Genomic DNA, 18369 nt, shown 5'->3' with positions numbered 1-18369 from the left:
GGGAGACATTTAGGGATGCAGGGACTGACAGAGACGGGGAAGAAGTCTCATTGTGACGAGTAAAGTTTACCTTGCCTGGATGGACAGCTTTCTGGGTGCTCAGCACCCCCAAAGCTCTGATCCTAGAATCGCCCCTGGGTACACTTAATAATATGCTTTAGTGGAATTACTACAGTATCTTGAAATTTGCCGTTTCCGTTCGTGCTTTTATTTTGAAGGCAGCCCATTGAAACGGAAATTGTTGCGCTGGGTCATGTGGCTAGCGTTTAGCGTTTCCTTTCCGTTAGCAAAGTTGCAGATTGCAAGAAGACGTTTTTGGCGAGTATACATTTGAGCACACCAGAACAAAGGGATTACACACATATAAAGCACGGTATGTACACCGATTGTTGTAAAGAAAACAAAACCAGGCTTGTAGGCTTGTGAAATGGGACGGTCTAGCCTCCCTCGCGCTGCCCAGGTTGCCTATCAACCATTATACTAAAAGCGGGAAACGTTTCATACAGCTTTGTTTGACAGAAATGGAGTAGAACATATTTTGTTCATTTGTTTCTACATGAGCTTTGTGTGATGTGATAAGTATCTGAGGCTGAGACCACAGGACTGTAAAACATGATTTTTGGGCTTCATTTTTGTACTGAACAGTCATTTTAAGATTAGCTAGTAAATAACAATTAGCTAATGTTGTTCATGAGACTAAAGTCATCTTACTTTGGTAATGTAAATATAATATGGCCAATATGATAGTTATTATATTAATCATTATTAGTTATCACAGCAGTGAGTTCGAACTCTGTGTCAAATACTGAGCTTCAGTAAAGATTCTATGGCGTTATTTTAGTGCCACTATGCTCAAATGTTTTTTATGTGCGCTCAGAATAGTGGCACAAAAATAACGTGCTGCTGCTACACAACAGCACAAGAGAAGGAGGATTTAGTGTTTGTGTTATTACGAGTGCTAAACAAGAAGAGTTCCCAGATGGTACAGTGGACACATGTGTGACTGCTGTGATTAAAGCATCTTTCTTTCAGCTTAACGAGTGAACCGTCAGCTCGTTCAAACACACGTTAAAGTCCGTTTGGCTCGACACCACCGAACAGAGGCAGCAATATAACATAGCTCACATTAACAGTGCAGTGAATCCTGCTTGTTGCGATCATGTTTAGGGGGTAGGAGGATGTGTTCATGACTTATGGCTGTTTGCACCAGTCGAGGTCCATCTGTGTGGATTTCATCTTTCCAAGATTCTGAGGCCCAGTACAACTCATTAACCTTTTTTCTTTGTTTTCTTTATTTTTACCTTTCCAGCTTTCCATTGCCATCGAAGCGTTACACCCCTTCTCCTGCACCAGGGTACAAACAGAGCCCCTTACATGGTAGGCTCCCAGGGAGCTCTTTACTGATCGGGCAGCAAGCTGCATGCTTGCGGCTGGCTCAGCTGAAAGCCCACCTTGCGTTGACACAGATAAATAACGCCATTGCTATTGGTGGCCGAACCAATACACGCGCCCCATTTATATCCACAACACCCCCCTTTCCTGACAGCTGCAGCCATCAGTCTACTAAACCTTCTGAAGGTTGCTAACACCATGTCCCATCCCTTATATAACCCCTATGCCGCTGGGAAACAAAGTTCAGCCCAGGGGCGCTATGGACAGTCGAGTATGCAGGCAGAGAGAGACTCTCATAAGACACCTCCTCATCTTGGGCCTGGGTCCAGCTTTAGCTCTTCTGGAGTTTCATCTGAGACTCCTGCAAAATCTGGAGGAACAATCCCATCACTGCTAACTATGGCAATGAGCTGCAGGCCAGAAGGGAGTAAGACTTCAATGGAAGAGGACATAAAGAGGTCCAAACCTGTGGGCTCTGGAGAGTCTACTTCAGAAACAGCTGTGAACATCCTTATGCAATTTGGACTTGAAAAAGAGGTCCTGGAACATCCGATCTCATACTCTGAAGATCAGATCACTCCTGACAACCTGCCTTTTACCTTACAAGTGACAGGAAATATTCCAGTGCTGGCCCAAATGCAAGACTACACTGCCACTTCACCTAGGGTCTTTCCGCATACCTGCTCTCTATGTAACAAGGAATGTAATCAGATGAAGGTAAGTTGAAGATTGTTCGATGTTTTTGCTTTCAGTCAGTTTTTATTTATTTGAAACGCAATGTTTTTTGTTTTGTTTTGGGGTTGTTTTTAATTATTTGACTTTGAATCCCATTATAGGATTTTGGTTTTGAAAAAGCTTCATGGATGCTACTTTAAAGTTTATTTGGTTTGTTTTATTCACTATTACTGCATAATGATGACTGTAGGAAGACTACCAACTTGGACTGCAAACATTTGGACAAATTTTCACATATTTCTGCAATTTAGTATTCTGTAACAGAATTTTTGAAGGATTACAGTCCAGACTAAACTGAACTATATGTCTACCACATGTTGTAATTTAAAAAACTACTTCAAAGAGACCTTCAGAAACTTCAGTGGTCTGTACTTGCAATTGATAGATTTAATGTCTTTTGACTTGATGTAAACCCATGCGAAGACATTCAAGGCATTTGCTAACAATGGAGCCAAGGCCTCAGATGACGTGATGAGGAAGAATCTGCAAGCATGAAGAACCTGTGCATCAGAAAATGTTGGAAGATGGCTGTTTTTTCATTTGTCTCTGTCCTTGGGCTACTGTTCCACAGTGCTCATTCAGCTTTGCTTTTCCTAGAACTTTTGCTGAATGTAAAAGTTCCCCTTTTTGTCTTTTGTCACTAGAGTGAAGAATAGTGTGTTTTGGCCGTTATTTCATATCAGTAGGCACCTTGTTTTTGTGTTATACTAGTTTTCTTTACTCATACTTTAAGTTAGTGTTTCGGTGTCACAAGACTTTTACTACCACAAACATAAGCACCCGCTGCGCCCAGTCATGAGCTACACAAGCACCAGCTTTAATTTGACTGATTGTTGAATCTCTCTTTATGGATGTGCCTTCCTTTGCTGCACCAAATTTCACATTTGGGCTCCTCGTCAAAGAAACAGCGCCTTCCTCTTCTGGCCTATTTCAACATCATCTTCCTGTCGCTACTCTAACTGTGATCAACATAGGTGGTGCATTTTGTCCTAATCCAAACTTGGCCTCTCCTGAGACGACCTTCTTGGAACCTCGGGAAATTTTGATGCCATAAGAAGAGCCTGAGAGTCCAGAATCCAGAGCCTAAGATGACCCTTTTGTTTTGGTTGTTTGTAATCAGATGTTTGACTTGTGTTTTCTATATATACTAAATAATTTCATCTTTAAAATTTTATCCCAGGAAAGGTATAATGTGTCATGCTTATTTGTTCCTGTTTTGTTTTTGGCCTATGAAGGTTTCTAAGTGCAATCCAGGCTCCTGGCTAATGTTATAATGCTTCTCCGTTCAGTGAAGGACTAACTGTTAATATTTTAAGATTTTTTTTAAGGCCACTGCAAAGTTTAGTGACCTTTTTATCAGCAAGTGATGTCAATGACAAACATTGCTCCTGATAATAATGAATCTTGTCTAAATGTTTGTTTTTTGTTGTGACCACTAGGATTGGGTCTCCCACCAGAAAACCAGCCTTCACATCGAGAACTGCAAACTTCTGCGAAAGCAGTCAGTCTTTCTTCTCTGTACTTCGTGATTATGAACCGATATCTTTGGGGCAGCACAACCATGGTTGTGCCAAAATGATGTCGGGGTTGTAATGCTAGGATAGCTTCCTAAGAACTGTTCATTTGTATTTTTTCATTTTTCTTTGTCATATTTGTAGCCCATTGGTTGCGTTCCTGTAAAGCACCTTAATGATTTATTGTTAAAAGGCTGAATACATTTCTAAGTTTTTGAATTAATGAACAATAATATATTTTTAAGGACATTCTACCTTGCAACATCTGACAAAAATGCACCTGTGTTTTTCCACAGATACCCAGAGTGGAACGGTGAAATAGCATCACCGCTAGGGTAAATATCTTCATTTGAAGTCATTTGGCGAATAAAAAAACATGCCAGCATTGGAGCCTTTCATTTTCTTTCATTTAACTGTGCTTTTCTTTTTAATGCACTTGTTAGTGCGTCAGGTGCCAAGCCCTCTCCCTCAACGTCTGCTGAGACTTCCCAGAAGAAAACCAGACATGAGAGTCGTTCCCGTTCCTGCAGCCCCCGCAGTCATCGTGACTCGGAGCAAAGCAGCGACAGGCGAAGAAGGCTTTCCCGCTCTCGCAGACCCCGCACTCATCGTGACTCGGAGCGTAGCAGGGACAGACGAAGCAGCCGTTCCCGCTCCGGCAGCCCACGTCGCCACCGTGACTTGCAGAATAGGAGGAACAGTCATTCCTGTTCTCAATCACGCAGCCGCCGAAGGGAGAGACACAGAAGCCAATCACGATCTCTGTACAGGTCCAGACGGAATCGCAGGTCTGTCCAACAACCATTTTGAGAACTAGGATCAATCAAGAAGATTTAGCTCTCCAGTGGATTGTTAAAGGGCGAAATATAACATATATATAAAAATATAAACTTAAAAAAACTTAATTGGTGGACAGCATTTACCTTTTGTATCCATGCTGGGTGTGTGCTTTGAGATGTTTATGAGTTATTAAGTTCTTTGATCCATACTTTTTTCAGGTCCCGGTCTCATTCTGACTCCTCGTGGTATGACCGTCCTTCCTCTTCACGATATCGATCACGCTCAAGGTGCCGCGAGAGACGATCCTCACCGAGAAGAAGAGATGAGAAACGTTCATCACCGAGGAAAAGCTGGGAGAGGCGATCGTCGACCGAGAGGTCATCTCCTAGGCGAAAGAAGTCGAGCAGCTCAAAGATCTTGGCAAAGAAACTGCTGGAAACATCAGGTTTGAAAATTGCTTCATGTTTTATTTTTTTGTATGTACTCATTAGTTTTTCTAAGATCAAAGTTATCCTCCCCCCTCACAACCTTAAATTTACTAATGTAAAGGATAAATAAAGACCAGTGCCACCAGAAATGTCAGTATAGTTTTTTCTACTATTATAAAACTTTCAGAAACAGTAGATGATTTTCGAGACTTGGCACCCACCAAAGTGTGAATCTCTTTTGCACCTGTGGTCTTTTAGCTCTCCAGTCCTTATCAAAACAGTCTGACCTGGAGACTGTCGTCAAAACTTTGGCTCCTGCCCTGCTGGCTGAGCTAGTCAAGATGAAGTCGTCCCCATCAACATCATCATCATCGTCCTCACGTTCTGCATCTCCAGAAACAACTAAAGGGACGCCTAGCACAGAGAAGACAAAGGTGACTTCATATTATGCCTTTTTTCATGAATGCACAGTTTTGGACAATTTATAATGTGATCAGTGACAGATGACGTGATTGTTGATGCCACACAACCAAGATTAAATCTTTCAACACAGATTTATACAAGCAGATAGTTTGAGTCAAGTTGTCATGATGAAATCTGCATTTGGTTTGTTCATATTTTTCTTCCCTGTTTCCACAGGCTGGTAAATCTTCCCCTCCGACCATGGTGAGGCTACAAGGGACTGTAAGTAGTCTCTGTCACAGTGATGTGATTTCTGCTATGGATAAAAAAATTTGTCAGTTGTTTTGTTTAGGTCAAAATTACAGGTATGTACACTGAAATTTGTTCACTGTTCAGGGGCAGATCTAGAGAAATTTTCTTAGGGTGGCAAAGAAATCAAATAGGGTGGCAAAATCGAAGCCTTTTTATTTTTCAAACACATATGCAGGTGCTTACATATGGTTAGAATCATTCAAATGCAGTAAGTATACACATTTTTCATATAAATATAGTCTAGAACTTAATTATTGTCTGTAGCCCACATAATTACACACTTTAGTTACATAAAACATGCGAGTTTCTGTATAGCCTGTATAATAAATAAATATGTAGCCCAACAAGTATGAAATCCAGAAAGCTACACAACATGGGGCGGTTCATTTACAAACACAAGTCTAACTTATGTTTCACACTGTTAGAAAACAATCACATTGTTACAGCTTAAATGACACAAAATGTCAGAAATCTGCACTGTCATGAACAAAAATTGAAACCTAATTTTTCATGATTTGTTGGATGAACCCACTGAGGTCTGAAATACAATCGGCCATTTTTGACTCCTTTTGAGTTTACGTTTGTATTTCACCCTCAGATTGTTTCATTTTATTTTTTTCCCCTTGCCTTGTTTGGTGTCTTTTCAGCTCAACTGAATTTAGTTGTTTTTTTCACTGACATACTGCATTAGTATTACTGATCTGAAATCACACAAAGAACTTAAAATCCTAGTAGTATTTTTTTACTGTAAAAAAAAAAACAGTATATTTTTATAACTTGAAATGCAAATATAAATTGTACATTTTGTAAACATATACAACTATTTATCTAAAAATGCAGCCAATACACCTGCCGGTTTTTTGTTTTGTTTTTTTTTTCATTTTGTATAAGAATTTAAAAATATTACTACAACTAAAATGAGAGAGCAATTAGGTGTCGCAATAAGATGCCCCACAAATGATGTGTGCCAGTAAAAAAAAGTTTGTCCACCAAAAGACAGAACAGCACAGGGATAAACCTGCAGGCCTGACAACAGCAGGTGTATCACTCCGCTGGTTTTCTACTTAGTGACAGTGTTTACATTGCAAATGTGCCTTTGTGACATTCATTAGTGCCCTCACTGACACACAAAACAAAACGACTACACAACAGAACAACTACACAACACACTAAGTAAACACTCCACACTAAAACGTGACGACAGTATTTAGAAAAAAGCGTGGCTTATATATATTATCATAACTCTGGATTTACTGGCCTGTAATTAAAATGTCAAAACTTTGAAGTCCGAATTTTCAATGTGGGCTGAAATAGAAACTCAGCATGGCTGCAGCTTGTTGCTGTGTCAGCTTACATCAGTCATGTGATTTGGAGGTGCAGCGTGTCCGTAGACCACAGAGGGTTAATAACACTCACCTTCCTTCCATTTCCAGAGTGTAACATCCACCCACCTGTGTAAAAAGCAAAATTCCCATGGTGTTGTTCAGAATGTGCTCTGGCACAATCATAAGCATCGCTTGCTACTGAAAACAAGAAAAAAGCCGGTCCTGCTATGGGCTGAACCATTTGTTAATGGTGGAGGGGGGTAACACTATGCAATATTTTCAGTTTTAGCATTTATATTCACTGTTGACTGTAACTACGCTCAAACTGTTAATGCTATCTTATTTTAATAAACAACACTGTCATATGCAAAACTGGGGTGGCACTTGGGGTGGCAAGGGATCATTTTAGGGTGGCACTTGCCACCCCATGCCACCCTTCTAGATCCGCCCCTGTCACTGTTATAGATGGATGAGTTCATTGACCTACTTGTGAATCTAGAGAAAGTTCCTCTCCTGTTTGTCTCCTGGTTTGCTTCTGCAATCTAAGATAGATATTTATGCACCGTAGCTACAATTCTCTATAAATATACTGTCCGTTCACGGTTGTAGTCCTGCATTCATTATGCGGTTTAAAGTCAGTTGGTTATCCTTACATTTCTTCTACAGTCTCGCACCCCTCAAATTCATAGTTACTTTGGATTATACTGAGCTTTTATATAGTCATCCCCATGTCAGAAAGTTTCCGCTCAAGTCTAATGCTATGAAAACATACACACTGTACTTTGTTTTTATTTTGCTGTGTTGCATTATGCATTTTTGAAATCTATATATACACATTGCACTGAAAACATCCTTGGAATCGCACTGGTTGCTTGCAAGTTGCCACAGTTGCTTGTAGTTTGCATGGAAGACTCCAACTTGTCTGTAAATACTTGTAAGCTCATGACAAGTGCTCATGTATGATTTTTAGTGTGAATGTAGTAACTTAACAGTTTTGGTAGTAATACAAACTAATGTATGTTCGTTGTGTGTGTGTTTGTAAGGAAGCTGCGGTGGCACCTAAAAATACAGCCAAGGCTACGGAGGCTGTTGAACCAATTAAAGGTGCTGCAGTTGACGGTGAGCCAAAAGTCTTGGCTTCCAAAGCAGAAACGGCCTCAACCACGCAGATTTGTATTTAGATCAGCTGGGTAATTTGCATCCTATCTAAACTACCACTATTGAACTTAACTACATTTCCTTTATTCCAAGACTCTGCAGAGACTGCAGAGAAGATCTCAAAGGATCAGCCGGTCGCTGTTACCCACCCAACATTTTGGGAGCGGATACAAGAGCAACTGTGTCCAGAAAGAATCCGTAAGAAATCCCCAAAGATCTGTATGAAAGATTTCTCAATGTGAAGATATTTTCTATTTTATAATTATTTTTTTGTTTTTCTTTTGCTCTGCACTTTACAGGTTGTCTCAAGACAGTCAAACTTCCCAAGTCAAAGGTAACATTAAAAAAACCACTTCAATTATACCTGTAAGAAAAACATGCTTTATCAAAGTGCTTAAGTTTTGATCTGAAATAGTTCAATTTGTTTTACAAGTTTGTAGTTGGGTTATATCTCATTGTCAGGTGACGCTCAAGTAGGTGTAAATGTAGAAAAATGTTAAAAATTCACTAGGGATGTCGCAATACCAGAGATTTTGTAGTCAGTATAGACACCAATAGAATTGCACCATTCTTGGTTACCAACTTAGTATTGTAATAAAACAATTATCTCATGTACTAACACATACTAAAACTCCTTTATTGAAAAGCTAGTTTAACATGTTCAAATTATATGCACAGTCATCCAGGACATGGTGGTTTTGAGTGCTTTTTCCTTCCCAAGCTTGACATGTGCAATAGTGCTGTTTACACATTGCCTTTTGTGAATCAGTTATCACTGTTTATGGATCCACCTTAAATGAAAAGTACTTTCATAGCTGACTCTTACTGCCTTTTTTGTCAGTGAGTCAAGGTAGAGCTGTACTACGTAAAACAAAGAAAGAAAAAAAGAAGTAAAGGAAAAGGAAAATTAGCATCAGAAACATTTTGTAATAGGTACCTGATTGTGTTCATAAGTTAATGTTTGCATTTTTCAGATTTCTGTCTGGAATTTCTTCCATTGCAATTGTAAACTGATCCTGAAATTCTTTTCGTTTGCACAGCTTGATTCGCTTGATTACAAGGTGCTGTTAATAAGCAACCTGCCAGAGTATCACGATGGCTGTTACGCAGAGGAGGACATCGCCGGTCTGCTCACTCGACACCGATTTGAGTATTACGACGACGCGATCTACGTTATACCACAGGCACGCATGGTAAGCACCAGTTTGCATTGGGCTGGGTTATGACCTTCATTTTAATGGCGCTCTAAATATCTTTTCTAAGACGACCTAACTAACATTTAGTTAGTTAATACATATTTTGTGAGTGCCTGTCTTCATGGTTATTCAGTAAAAATCAGTGTTTGGTTGTTTGTTTTTCCTTCAGGCTTTTGCCCTCATGCCGACAGCAGTGGCAGCTAAAAACATCGTGCTAGCATCAGAAAATCATGATTTTATTCTCAATGGGTCTAAACTTCGACTGCAGGTTGAGAAGGGCAACATTTTAATGACGCCGGTAAGCACTGTGTGTAGATAATGCTATCTACTGTTGTGACAGATGTTATTAAAATTATTTGAAAATATTTGTTTCTGCTTGTTTATTTAAAGTGTGATTATAAATGTAAAAAAATATTTCTTTTTGTAGAAAAAAATACCTTTAAGCTGAAATAAATCGAACCGAATCCGAAGTGATGTAATGATTTTTAACTGTTTTTTTTCTTTCAGCTTGAGTTTTATAAGTCTCTGATGAAACGGCTATGCTATGTAAGTAACGCACATATCTCAGAAACAAAGACTGCACTAGAATACCTTTAGATTTATTGGTCAGAGTATAAAGTCATAACTGGAAGCACTCGCATCCAAGTCAAAACACCTTGAAAAATGGGGACATACCCGTTTTTTCAGATATTCACACAGGGCTAGGAAAGGTTTGGAGAACTTCTTTCCTGGAATAAATTAAATCCTCATTTAAAAATGCATTTTGTATATTTTTTTTAAACATTTGTTTAACGATTTGAAACTTGTGCAAAAAATTACGAAATTGGGAACGAGCCAAATGCGTTTTTCACGGCACTGTGTGTACATTAGTTTAAATATTTTTTCAACCAGTGTTATCAAAAACAGCAAGAGCTGCAATTATAAATTGTTTGGAAAATGAAGATAGCTGCCAGGGTGCATACCTGCTGTGTGAATATAAGTGCAAACTTATGACCTTGATCTTGGAACTGTAGTATAAGAATGTTTGGAACGTCATACTGTTTGTGGGGTTGTTTTTTTTTCACGTTAACCCGGTTTTCTCGAAGCAGCAAGTGACTGACAATGGAGCACGATTAATCTACATCAGGAACATCTCGCCAGGCGAGTCCAGGGATCTCAGAGAAGCTTTGAAAAAAATGGATTGTGTAAGAAACTACCTGCCTCTTCTCAACAAGGTATAAACACACTCATAAATGCCAACAAGTGCATGTGTTAGAAGTCTGTGAAAGGCTGTATGAGATATGTGCTTGTGTAAGTGTAATCTTAACCATACAGAGAAATTGACAGATTAACCGCTTGCACACCAAACTAAAGGACATGCACCAACCTTCATAAATCCATCCTTAAAAAGAGATGATGTGTCTAGATTTGGATGCTACTTATCTTGAGGAAAGCACAACTGCAAAACTATAGCGATAGTAAAGAGAGACTGCCGATAAGCTGCTCGCTGAGCAATTCTTCATATGCTCATGCGCACTAGTATTTATCACATTACAGCATGTTGAGCGTGGCTCCAGTGCATCATTGAGCCAGGATTTCTGACTTTTGAATCCAGTGATCTCCACAATAAAGCTGTACTTAGTTCACTCTTTCCACGTGTGCTTAGCACTTATTTTCTAACATTTACAATGTGAAGGTAAAATGTTCAGAATACATTTTCTTTCTTGTGTTTCAGGTGTTTATCGAATTTCAGTCTCTTCGTGATGCTGATCGCCTTGGCGTTTGGTACAGCCTTCTAAAACGGGCCACCGGCCACAAATTGTCAAGGCTGAAAATACCACAGCGTGGATGTACCTCACTGCGTAAGTGTTTTTTAAATGGGATTTTAAACAAATATGATTTAAAGGAAAAAAAAAGATGGGTTAAGTTAATGGAAGGTCATCTGGTAAGACCTTTCTTTCGCTTTCTGTTTGTGAAACACTCATGAATAGATTTTTCAGTTCTCCCCTGGGCTGTGGATAAAGTGAAGACAAAACTGCTGATTTATTGTTGTTCACAATAAATCATTGTGACACATTCCCTCAACTTTTATCCACTAACACTGTGATTCTCGTTCCCACAAATCCTTTGATGCTCATTTGCCTTATTATCTCTCTGACCTCTTTTCTGGCCCCTCCAGAAATCTTTGCTCCATCAGTGGTCAATTTCCTTCTGCTTGTCTCTGCCCCAGACACATGAACCAGAGCCATTACTTAAACTGCACTTTTTCAGTCTGGCATTTGAGCTAACCCACTAATCATTGTTTTTCTGATGTCTATGATACCTTGGGTATCTGTAAAGGTGCTTAAAGTTCAAATAAAAGTCAAAACATTGATATTACTGGATCATTGTAAACATTAAAAACCTGTTTTGCACCACTCATTTTTCCTTTTCTTTCCCCCACAAAACTTTTAACAAAACGTATTTTTGCTTGTGCAGCACCAAGATTGCCAGACAAAGCTTTGCCAGACACCGAGGTTGCTGTTGATGGTGCAACTGTCCCAACAGAAGATATTACCATCCCACAACGCAGCACTTCACCATATTGGATCACAATGACAACTAGTCCCTTTGTGTTCCCCACTGTCTCTCCTTGGTTCACAATCCCAGGTGAGAGAAACAGCTGGAAACTAAAATTAACCTCCAGATATAAAGTGTTGACTGTTACTAACTGTGTTTGTTTTACACTTCTAGAGTATTTAACTGTCAGTGAACCTGATGACATTGAGGTGAGTGCATCTTCTAAACCCAGGTTTCATGTGTTAAACAGGAATCCTTGAGTAAATACCAAGAGGTGTCCATTTTTCCAAATACTCACCTCAAAAACCACATTTCTTTTTTTCTGCTAAACTTGGTTTCATTTTGTCTTCTCTATGTGGTCAGTAATAATAATATATATTTTTTAAAAAGTACCGCAAAGTTTCCCTTCAAATAAACTTTGGTTCTTGAACCTTGTGTCTTGTAGAAAGCCCAATCTCAAGGTTCTACGTTCTCCACGATCATGTTGACCGGTTTGCCAGAAGGAAACTACAGTCAGGAGGATGTCACCAAGCTGGTGTGGCGTTACGTCCCTGATCAGACTGTTCAGACTCTGTACTACAAAATAATCGTTTTATCACTGCAGAGGAGGGTGAGGAGTAGACCCAGCAGGCCGATACAGAGAAATTTGCATTTGCAAATTTAATTCAATTTAATGATTAATATTGAATGTTTCCTCTGCATCATTTTTCCCCTCCAGGCCTTTGTGTTTTTTAACAGCTGGGATGCGTGCTGCGATTTCGCCAGGGATTACCTTAAAAATCCAGTTACTGTTGGAGAGTGGACGCTCAGAATCCACATTGTTTTACAAGACATGCTTCCTGGTACAAGTGAGGTATGAAAATGGAGCAATCGGGGGCTGTTAAATCAGGGGCATGCTCCTGTTTCACTCAAACTATTCAGATCCCAATCAAAACAGATTTCTCCTCTAAGGAGTGAGCACAGCATCATCCTTCTCTGGGCTAATATTAATAGAATGAGACTCAGAATACTTTATTGATCCCTAGGGGGAATATATTGGTTACAGTACAAACAGTAACAAAGACAGATACAAGAAGTAAGGAATAGGACAATATATACAATATATACATACATATAAGTCACTTATTGATAAATATCTGAATAAGAAATGGAAAAACTAAAAATATGCATGAATTTCAAATCGACTATTTATTGTTACTTTGTCTGTATTTGTTCCTTCCTTTTTGCAACAGCAGCACAAAAGCTGCATGAACTTTATCCACTTTTCTGTTCATAGGCGACAACCCACGTCATTCCGCCACCACTTTAAATTTCCACAGAGCTCCTTGTGAAGTCAGCCCCGTGTAAACTTTAAAGACCCAGACATAGGTTATAGAGTGTTTTACTGACTATTAAGTAATGCCCTTACTTATTTTGAAACTTCAGTCGCTGCTAACCTTCTAGCTTCAGCGTTTCCCATCTCAAGTTTCCTTGTGGGCTAGCTATTCAGGAGCTTTCTGAGAACTCTCTCCACAGCTACATGTTAAGAGGAATCGAGGTCTGACAACTGTTGCGGAAAGTCACTGAGTGTTAAGGATGGTGAGTTAGTGAACCCAGACGCGGACCTCTCGTTAAAGTTGAACAGTGTCTTTATTTACAGTGAAGCCAATCCACAGTTATCCATAGTGCAAGTCCCTTCAGTGCTCCTCTCCCCGTCTCTCCTCGTGTGTCCACACAACTCCCGTGAATCAGTGACGTCTCTCCTTCCGTCTCGTTCGCTTCCTGGGAAAAGGCAAAGCAGCCACGATTAGCCTCCCTCCGCTATCAAACGCTTGCTTTACCCTTGCTGAGCTCGAGTCACTACCAGGCTTGGTGCAATACTCCAGCGCTGTCTGTCACTCAGCCACACCATTAAATAGCTCTGCCAACGACGGCGGATGATTGGCAGCAGCTGGCGAGGAATCAGTCGCAGGTGGGACAGCAGCTCAGAGCGGCAGCACTTCCGGGTCGGAGATCTCCCGTTGCTACGCGACCGCGTAACAATGGCAGCGGAGCAGGAGAGGAAAAAACAGAGCGAGAGAGAGGAGAACAAACACACACAGGTCGCCGGTCGGGGCACCGTCAGACCTGACACTGAGACTCAAATAGCATCAAATAGTTCCTGCAAAACCTTGGTTATATGTTGTGTCGTTACTATCCTGAAGTATGAATCCTTTGCCACAAAGATGCAAACCAGGATCGAGTCACTTCTCACTTACAGTGGAGTCCAATATTTATCTTATTAAATGTGGTCAATAGAACATTAAAAACACTCTAGCCAGGAGGAGAGTTCTTCAATATTTATTGTACAAACAGAGGATCAGTGATTGATGTAATCCCCTTTCATCTTCTACTCTTTTCACAGGAGAGCATGTATAGAAGCATGATGAAATGGAGCACCACTGTAAGTCAGCAGTCACATAAATCTGTCTTGTAAAAGCAGCAGGCTCGGGTCTCCCTGATCTTAACGCTGGTTGTTTTTCAGCATGTTCCAGAGTCGGAGTCTCTGGAGGACCGGCTGCTGAGTGTGGAGGTCTCCGAGGTGAATGTGGACCTTGTCGTGATGATCGTGGAAGTGGTGGCATCCATTGCTGCTTTTGTCAGATTCTTGCCGCTTGCCAACAGGGTACGATTTCATAAACACGTGCAACTTTTTTATGTGTTACAGAAGGCTGCAAGGCTTGTCATGGTGTCTGCTGTTCTTTTCATATTGACAAACATTTTAAATGAGTCTGAAGGAGACTTTGTGTTTTTTTTAACACTAGTTGAGCAAGTTTAAATATTCCCTGCGGCAGGCAATCTGAATTTGACATGCCTTTGCAAACACTGGTGAAGAAGGACTGCCTGAAATGCACCAAGTTCTCAACCAAGTAGTAATCTTATGACCTGTTCAGCCTTTTGTCCTGGCCCATCGAGCAGGGGAGATCCCTGCAGTTTGAGGCAGCGCTAAGTTATTCTTTTAGTGTTTCTTGCTCAGTGGTTTTATTGTTCAATCAAAAACTTTGCAAAAGTATAGAAATATGTTTGCACTTATTTCCCATTTGCAAGTTTAAAACCCCAAGATTTTTTTTCTTTGCCTTGTACTATCGTACAGGGCAGTAAAGAAACTCGCCAGGACAAATTCTTTATGGCCCTGTACAATACAAATCGTGCCTGTAGCACACCCATTGAGTACCACTGTGTTGCTCAAATATCCTTTCTGTTTTCTCAGATATGCATTGAGATGGCCGAACCTGGTGGATTAACACAGGTGATGGAGAGCAAAGTCACCAAGGACTATTTATCTGCTTGGTAAGTGTGTCCCACAATCAGAAGTGAGAAAAAGAGGAAATTTATTTTACACTGTGTTTTTTCATTTTCTTTAAAGTGTCTTCATGTCTGTCTGACCTTGTGCTTTTTTCTCTCCTCTTCATAGGAGTAAAGCTGGACGTATTGAGTCGTGAGTATCTTTCTTTTTCAGGTTTAGTGGCAGAGTCAAATATACCATACGCTCCTCAAGGTCGTCTATAGTAAACAGTTTCCAAAGATGCAAAAAGAGAAGAATGTGATTTAGATATAAGCAACTCTAGATTAGGAATTTGAAATGGAATTTCTTCTTTCACATGAACATTTTGTGACAACAAACCTCTTTTCATGGTAACCTACTGGCATCTTTGCTTTTAAATTCAGTTTGAAGAGCCTGAAACAGCGTCTGCAAGACTCTGGTGACAACAAAGTTAACCTCAAAATGAAAACCAAGAAGACTGCAGAATCGACTGATGCAGTGACCAAAGGTGACTGCCAGGCGGAGAGCCAGAGGACCGAGGAGGAAGCAGTGACCCAGCCCGATGCTGCAGCCGCCCCTGCTGGACAGCAGCCAGAGCCCAAGTGTCCTGACGACGAGACGCAGGAGGGAGAGGAGAATGATGGATGGAGCATGGCCGACATTAAAGGTACAAAGAGCTGCTTTAAATCAGCAAAATACACCGCTCTGACAGCCAAAACACAGTAAACTGAATATAAAAAGAAAAGTTGTGATATTTTATGGCTCTGATCTCATATTTGTGCTCCTCACTGTGCTACAGACATTCAGCCTGGTGGTACTAATATATTTTACATATGTGGTGTTTAAAAAATGCTCCGTTAGTGCGATGACTATATCCCACACCATCACCAGCCTGAAATTTTGATACAAGGCAGGATGGATCCAAGATTTCTGACCCTACCATCCTAATGTCACAGCAGAAACTGAGATTCAACAGACCAGGCAGCGTTTTTATTTTACAGCGTTGCTGAGCCTGTGTGAATTGTACCCTCAGCTTTGCGTTCTTAGCTTAGAGAAGTGGAACCCAGTGTGGTCTTCTGCTGCTGTAGCTCATCTGCTTCAGTGTTGGATGTGCTGTGCGTTCAGAGATACTCTTGTGCATTGTAATAAGTGGTTGTTTGGCTTGCTCTGGCCTTCCGCTCAGCGTGAAGCAGTTATTTCATTCTCCTCTAAACTCAAAAATGCATTTCCTCCAGGGAACTGCCACTCACTGGATATTTTCTGTTTCAGACGATTTGATGTAAACCCTAGAGATGCTTCTGTGGGAAAATCCCAGCAGATCAGCAGTTTTTGAAATGCTAAGATCAGCAAACATGCCACGTTTAAGTGACTTCAATTATTTTTCTTCTTCATTCTGATGCTCAGTTTGAATTTCAGCAGGTCATCTGACCATGTCTACATACCTAAATCACTAAGTTGCTGCCATGTGATTGGCTGATTAGAGAGTCACATTAATGAGCAGTCAAACAGGTGTACCTAATAAAGTGGCCGATGAACGTTTCAGCTTTTCAAGTAAATCGAAATCATTTGTTCAATTATTATTGAGTTATAATTGAATGTTTAAATATTTTATAAAGCCAGTGGCTCCTGTAGCAGATTTGTTGATGATTAACGTGTCGCTCTTTTCATTTTCAGTTGTGGGTAAACGCAGGAGGGAGCTTGTCGGACCTGAGGCAAAGCGATCTCGCTCTCAGTCTCCGTGTGTTGTAGCAGATTTCAGACTGCCTCAGTTCAACCCTAACAGCCCCATCGGTCAGACACACACACTCTAAATTCAAATTTGTTGTTAATACTTGTCTAATCCTCCTGTTTCTGCTTCTCTGCAGGTCAGGAGTTTGTGGTCCCTAAATCAGGATTTTTCTGTAACATCTGCTCTGTTTTCTGCCTGAATGAGAAGACCGCCAAGGAACTCCACTGCTGCAGCCAGAAACACTACGACAACCTGCAGGTACGCACGCACATACATATACACGATTCAGCACACAAAATCACACTGTTGGCCTAACGATGTTTGTTTTCTCGCTTTTCCCTTTGTTTAGAAATATTATGAGGAACGTCGACAGAGAGCTACAAAAACTTTGTCTCAGACGTCTCCAGGCTCCGTTTCTGACTGATGGACCTGATCTACTGTATTTTTAACACATAACTGTGGAGAGTGTATATATATGTATACGTGTGTGTATGTGTGTCCTGGATGACTGTGTATATGTTTGCGGTTTTGTGATTTGTTTCTTATTTCCTGTTTTACTTTGAAAGTTCATGTCTTATGTCAGTGTGTTCAGTTTTACCTCTCCCCTGTCTCGTTAGCCTAATTTCTCCCAGCTGTGTCTCCCTCCTGTTGCCCATTCCCTAATTACTCCCCTGTGTATTTAAGCCCTGTGTTTTCCTGTGCTCCCTGTCGCGTCGTACCCTCAACCTGCTGTGTGTTTGTAATGTCCAGTCCTCCAGCACCTCGGTTTAGTCTTGTTTTCCTTTTGTAAGTTTTATTTTCAATCGTTCGTCCAGCAATAAAGCTGCGTTTTCAGTTTATTCCCATCTCCAAGAGTCCTGCATTTTTGGGTCCACCGCTTCTGCTTGCCTGCCACACAGCCAACCATGACAATAGCAGAATCTAGTATAACATGGAAACACCTACCTGAAACACAGACTTTATGTATTTTAAGTACTTGAGTAAATGTTCCCACTACTATCTGCACTCACGTCTGAAGATATTTAGACTAGTGAGAGAACTCTGAGCTCCTCCGCTTCATGTGAGATTCACTTTCCACTCTTTCTTTTCTTTCTTTCTTTTTTTTAAATCCCTTTCCATTGCATTAATGTCTTGAAATACCAGGAAACCAAGCATCTGCCTCTGGAGACTTTTGACTCAAAAGGCAATAAAAACCAAAACAAATGTAAAAAAAAAAAAAAAATGAATACAGGAAAAATTACATTTTCACAAATGTCAAAACATTTTTTAATTAAAATTCCTCTTTTTTCCTATTAAAAAGTTGTAAAAGTGAGTCCAAGGCCATGATGCCAAAACAGAGGATGTACTTCCTGAGGGAGCTGAAGAAATTCAACCTGCCAACACGGATGATGATGCAATTCTACACTGCAATCATCGAGTCCATCCTCACCTCCTCCATCACCGTGTGGTACGCTGGAGCCACTATCAGGGACAGTGGCGGTCCTAGCCTGTTTGGCGCCACGGGCGAACACTCTCTCTGCCCAATGGTGTGCTTGGTTATCCTTTCATGAGTTATTTAACTTGCAGCAACAAAAACA

The 18369-nt window shown here is 40.5% G+C and overlaps 1 protein-coding gene and 1 long non-coding RNA gene across 4 annotated transcripts; one reads left to right on the top strand and one right to left on the bottom strand.

The window, feature by feature from the left end:
- Positions 1 to 227: 227 nt before the first annotated feature.
- Positions 228 to 17631, top strand: LOC146490354 (uncharacterized). Of its 3 annotated transcripts, XM_085153270.1 has the most exons (28): positions 228 to 373; positions 1310 to 2109; positions 3567 to 3628; positions 3938 to 3976; positions 4085 to 4429; positions 4640 to 4866; positions 5108 to 5283; positions 5489 to 5533; positions 7932 to 8007; positions 8140 to 8244; positions 8346 to 8380; positions 9087 to 9239; positions 9412 to 9540; positions 9750 to 9788; positions 10331 to 10456; positions 10957 to 11083; positions 11700 to 11870; positions 11955 to 11989; positions 12226 to 12390; positions 12499 to 12633; positions 14164 to 14202; positions 14284 to 14424; positions 15010 to 15089; positions 15214 to 15237; positions 15468 to 15730; positions 16738 to 16854; positions 16929 to 17050; positions 17142 to 17631. In XM_085153270.1, the coding sequence occupies exons 2-28, from the start codon at positions 1591 to 1593 to the stop codon at positions 17214 to 17216; spliced, it is 3570 nt and encodes a 1189-aa protein (XP_085009396.1). In that variant the 5' UTR covers positions 228 to 373; positions 1310 to 1590; the 3' UTR covers positions 17217 to 17631. The 3 variants fall into 3 exon arrangements, with proteins under 3 accessions (XP_085009396.1, XP_085009399.1, XP_085009397.1); XM_085153273.1 differs by lacking the exon at positions 9412 to 9540 and having other exon boundaries at positions 229 to 373; XM_085153271.1 differs by lacking the exon at positions 228 to 373 and having other exon boundaries at positions 782 to 2109.
- On the bottom strand, positions 2196 to 4673 carry LOC146490355 (uncharacterized). The gene is made up of 2 exons (XR_014872802.1): positions 4565 to 4673; positions 2196 to 4431 (listed from the first exon to the last, which is right to left on the bottom strand). It is a non-coding gene; the product is annotated as an uncharacterized LOC146490355 (long non-coding RNA).
- Positions 17632 to 18369: the final 738 nt, after the last annotated feature.

Source organism: Neolamprologus multifasciatus, unplaced genomic scaffold (genome assembly GCF_963576455.1).
Source record: "Neolamprologus multifasciatus unplaced genomic scaffold, fNeoMul1.2 scaffold_10, whole genome shotgun sequence".
NCBI classification, from domain to species: domain Eukaryota; kingdom Metazoa; phylum Chordata; class Actinopteri; order Cichliformes; family Cichlidae; genus Neolamprologus; species Neolamprologus multifasciatus.
Note: the sequence above shows the minus strand (reverse complement) of the source record. Positions and strands in the feature narration are given on the sequence as shown.

Excerpts from the sequence above, each read along its gene's own strand:
- LOC146490354 (XM_085153270.1), top strand. The coding sequence starts at position 1,591 with ATGTCCCATCCCTTATATAACCCCTATGCCGCTGGGAAACAAAGTTCA. Across the intron at positions 3,977-4,084 it reads GAAATAGCATCACCGCTAGG|TGCGTCAGGTGCCAAGCCCT; the intron begins GTAAATATCTTC and ends TGCACTTGTTAG. Across the intron at positions 14,203-14,283 it reads TGATGAAATGGAGCACCACT|CATGTTCCAGAGTCGGAGTC; the intron begins GTAAGTCAGCAG and ends GTTGTTTTTCAG.